This window comes from Phytophthora parasitica, assembly GCF_000247585.1.
Source record: "Phytophthora parasitica INRA-310 unplaced genomic scaffold supercont2.5, whole genome shotgun sequence".
Lineage (NCBI taxonomy): Eukaryota > Oomycota > Peronosporomycetes > Peronosporales > Peronosporaceae > Phytophthora > Phytophthora nicotianae.
In genome coordinates, this window is record NW_008648991.1 from 2,105,170 (window position 1) to 2,108,447 (window position 3,278).

The following is a 3,278-nucleotide window of genomic DNA, read 5'->3' on the forward strand; positions in this document are numbered from 1 at the left end:
CATAACAAAGGGGCCACAAATCAGAATGGCAACAACCATTCAGGTCATATTACATGTGAATGTGGCGCCAAGCGCCTTCTCGATATTGCCCCAGCTGTTGTAACCATCACGTCGTCTAGTACTGGCAACAGCATTTTACAGCAGCAGCAGCAGCAACAGGTTAGCGGGTCAGCTCCAATCACTTCGACACAACGCGCGCAGACCACCAACTTTTACTCTTCCCAGCAAGTCCGGGACCAAGGCACACCAAAGCGCCAGCGAACGATGCAAGAGCAGCCTATGGGGATGATAGACTCGCAGACGGCGCGCGAGTTCTTCGAGCAGATGCGTCTATCGTTGGCTCAGGACCGCGAGGAAAGGCGCCAGCAGCATACCGAACAAATGAGTGCATTGCGCGAAATCGCATCTTTGCTAAAACAGAGGAGGTGAGGGCGCACACGTTGATGGTAACTCGATGCTGTCAGGTTCTATTTGGCTTGAGATTGCAAGTGAAAGTAAAGACAAGGGGAGTAGTACAGTACACTACACGTTGCTTGTGATACCCCAACGTTTGTCCCTCAACTGGACTCAAATGAACTTGCGCAATAAAATATCGAAGTCGGCTCAAGCATTGCTTGCCATGATTGAAGCGCGGCACTTTCTCGCTGGACAATGCGATGATAATTATTACCATGTAGCTATCTGACACTGCCCTTCCTGCTTCAATAGTGGACTAGCACCACTCCCCAGCCAACCACGAGGATGAGTATTGTTTCCTACGTCGCACTACTAGCAGTGGCAATCTCGTCGACGCTATGGCATATGTACGAATGAATACGCTCCCGTGTGCGGCTCCGACGGAAAACTCTTTTTTATGCGAACGCATGCCTCCTGAACCTAGAGAGTTGCAATCAACCAGAACAAAACATCACGGTGGTTCCCGACGACGTTTGCGGGGAAGGTTGAGCATGGTTCTCAGCCCGCTCAGGAGAAAGAAACATGACGACCCAGTTGGCAACGTAATACAGTCAACTTTCTGTGAAATTGGTCCTCAAAGTGTCCATGAAGTGAGGCCATAATACAAACAAAATGGTCCGACCATTATCCCATACTCACTTCAAGAATAACTGTTTCTGTTTTCCATTTCGCAACCGACGACATCGAGGAGATGCTGGTCGGAGAGGAAGAGGAACCTGCGCGTTGCCGCCTCATCGGCGAGACAGACGTATTGGCGGCTATCACGAGCGAGTTTCTAGATGAGAATGCGAGCAGGAAAGATACGTCGGCGGCCACGGTGTGTCTCGGTCGAGTGTTCATGACCACATTCCGCTTCCAATTCGTGCCGGATGAGCACGAGTACGACCGGGTGCGGCGTCACCTATTGGACCGCAGCGAGGATGAGATCGAAAGCTATTTTCTAATCCCCCTGGGCTGCATCGCATCCGTTAAGAAGAAGAATTCCATTGTAGAGATCTTCACCAAGGACCTGCGCCAGTTGTCGTTCCGGTTCGATGTCGTGGAGATCACCAAGGTGAGAGGCGAACACTGCTATGCTATTGGTGCAAAGGTTGCAGGATCTTATGTGACTGTTGTGCATATAATACAGATCTTTTCGGTCTTGACGACGTACGTGTTTCCGGATAAAATCGAGTTTTTGTTTGCGTTTTACCATAGACTGTCGGAGAACATGCTGGAGGAAGAACCATTGCTGCCGTGTGTTTTGGACTGGGACGTCTACGACGACCAGACTGAGTGGGAAAGGCAGGGTGTGTTTGAAAATGGCAAGTGGAGAGTTACAAGGTGCAACGAAAGTTTTTGCGCGATCGATACGTACCCGGAACGCCTTGCAGTCCCTGCAACCGTAACGGATGAGGTACAACACTATCATTCTATGTGCACATAGTTTTTGGACGAACTGATGCACTGATTTTAATGTAACAGGTGCTGCTAGACGCGATGAATTTCCGCTCACTAGGCCGCATCCCGTGTCTAACATGGCTGAACGGAGCGAATGGAGCTGCTCTGTGTCGATCCAGCCAGCCCAAGATTGGAATGTCGAAAGCCACATCACCGGCTGACGAAAGCCTAGTTGCTGCGATTGCGGCGTCGAGTCTGCTGCAGGATCAATTGCAGATTATTGACTGCCGACCGATGTCTAGCGCACTGGTTTGTTTGTGATATGTTAAGCGTGAGTTGATACACGTGGCGTTTACTAGCAAGATTTTCTGGTCTTGGGTGTAGGCAAATCGCGCTAAAGGATATGGTGTTGAAAGCTCTGTCAACTATAAGAATTGTATAATTAGCTACATGGAAATCCCTAACATCCATTCCATGAGGGAAAGGTGCGGTCCGATTGAAGTGATTCTAGCTCGATTGGATGAAAGTTGTTTAAGTACTAACCTTTTTGCTGTTTATATTCGTGGTGCCATGATTAGCATGAAAAAGCTGCGTAACCTCTGTGCGTCACCCTCATGTGATAACTTACGGTGGCTCGGAAGCATTGAGGACACTAAGTGGTTGGTCTACGTTCGCCAACTTCTGAAGTCCGGTTTGCATATTGCACAATTGCTCCGATCGGGTGAATCAGTGCTATTGCATTGTAGCCACGGTTGGGACCGCACAAGCCAGATCGCGTCGCTTGCTCAAATTTTCATTGATCCTTTCTTCCGAACGTGGAAAGGATTCCAAGTGCTGATTGAAAAAGAATGGTTATCGTTCGGACACCCCTTTCATATTCGGCACTCGCACGGTGAGAAAGCGGATACACAGGAGTCGCCGATTTTTATCCAATTCTTGGATTGCGTCTCGCAGCTCGTTCGAATTTATCCAAGCTACTTTGAGTAAGTTGAGATACCTATCGTTGCTGGATACAATCAGTAAAGTGACCGTAACCGTATCGATCAATTTTGCAGATTTAACGAGGGACTGCTGCTCATGCTCGCCGATGCTCTGCATTCATGTCGCTTTGGGACGTTTTTGTTCGATTGCAAAAAGCACCGTCAGGAAGCTAACTTGGGGAATCGGACCACATCCGTGTGGACTTGGGTTAACGGCTTTCGCCCGCAGCTCACAGAGCAAACCTATGCTCCGAAGCAAGTGTTGAACCCACCTCTGACTGGATTATTGAAGCGAGTCGTACTTTGGGATGCGATGTTCATGCGCTGGTCGGGTCAACAGCTTGTTCAGGAACCTCCGATTTCAACGAATTTCTTCTCCGACAACTCGCAGCGCACACCGACTTGGCAGCTACCACAGGGCACACTCAACGCCCTAAATACTGCACTCACTGTGAAATACCG

General features: G+C 49.3%; 2 protein-coding genes across 2 annotated transcripts; both read left to right on the forward strand.

Moving 5' to 3' along the window:
* On the forward strand, positions 1 to 633 carry PPTG_21497 (hypothetical protein). Its single transcript, XM_008897508.1, has one exon. The coding sequence runs from the start codon at positions 265 to 267 to the stop codon at positions 427 to 429; it is 165 nt and encodes a 54-aa protein (XP_008895756.1). The 5' UTR covers positions 1 to 264; the 3' UTR covers positions 430 to 633.
* A 466-nt stretch (positions 634 to 1,099) lies between these two features.
* PPTG_04993 (hypothetical protein) lies at positions 1,100 to 3,278 on the forward strand. The gene is made up of 5 exons (XM_008897384.1): positions 1,100 to 1,510; positions 1,586 to 1,852; positions 1,921 to 2,145; positions 2,221 to 2,321; positions 2,415 to 3,278. The coding sequence occupies exons 1-5, from the start codon at positions 1,148 to 1,150 to the stop codon at positions 2,821 to 2,823; spliced, it is 1,365 nt and encodes a 454-aa protein (XP_008895632.1). The 5' UTR covers positions 1,100 to 1,147; the 3' UTR covers positions 2,824 to 3,278.

Excerpts from the sequence above, each read along its gene's own strand:
- PPTG_21497 (XM_008897508.1), top strand. The coding sequence starts at position 265 with ATGCAAGAGCAGCCTATGGGGATGATAGACTCGCAGACGGCGCGCGAG.
- PPTG_04993 (XM_008897384.1), top strand. The coding sequence starts at position 1,148 with ATGCTGGTCGGAGAGGAAGAGGAACCTGCGCGTTGCCGCCTCATCGGC. Across the intron at positions 1,853-1,920 it reads CTGCAACCGTAACGGATGAG|GTGCTGCTAGACGCGATGAA; the intron begins GTACAACACTAT and ends TTAATGTAACAG. Across the intron at positions 2,322-2,414 it reads ATCCATTCCATGAGGGAAAG|CATGAAAAAGCTGCGTAACC; the intron begins GTGCGGTCCGAT and ends TGCCATGATTAG.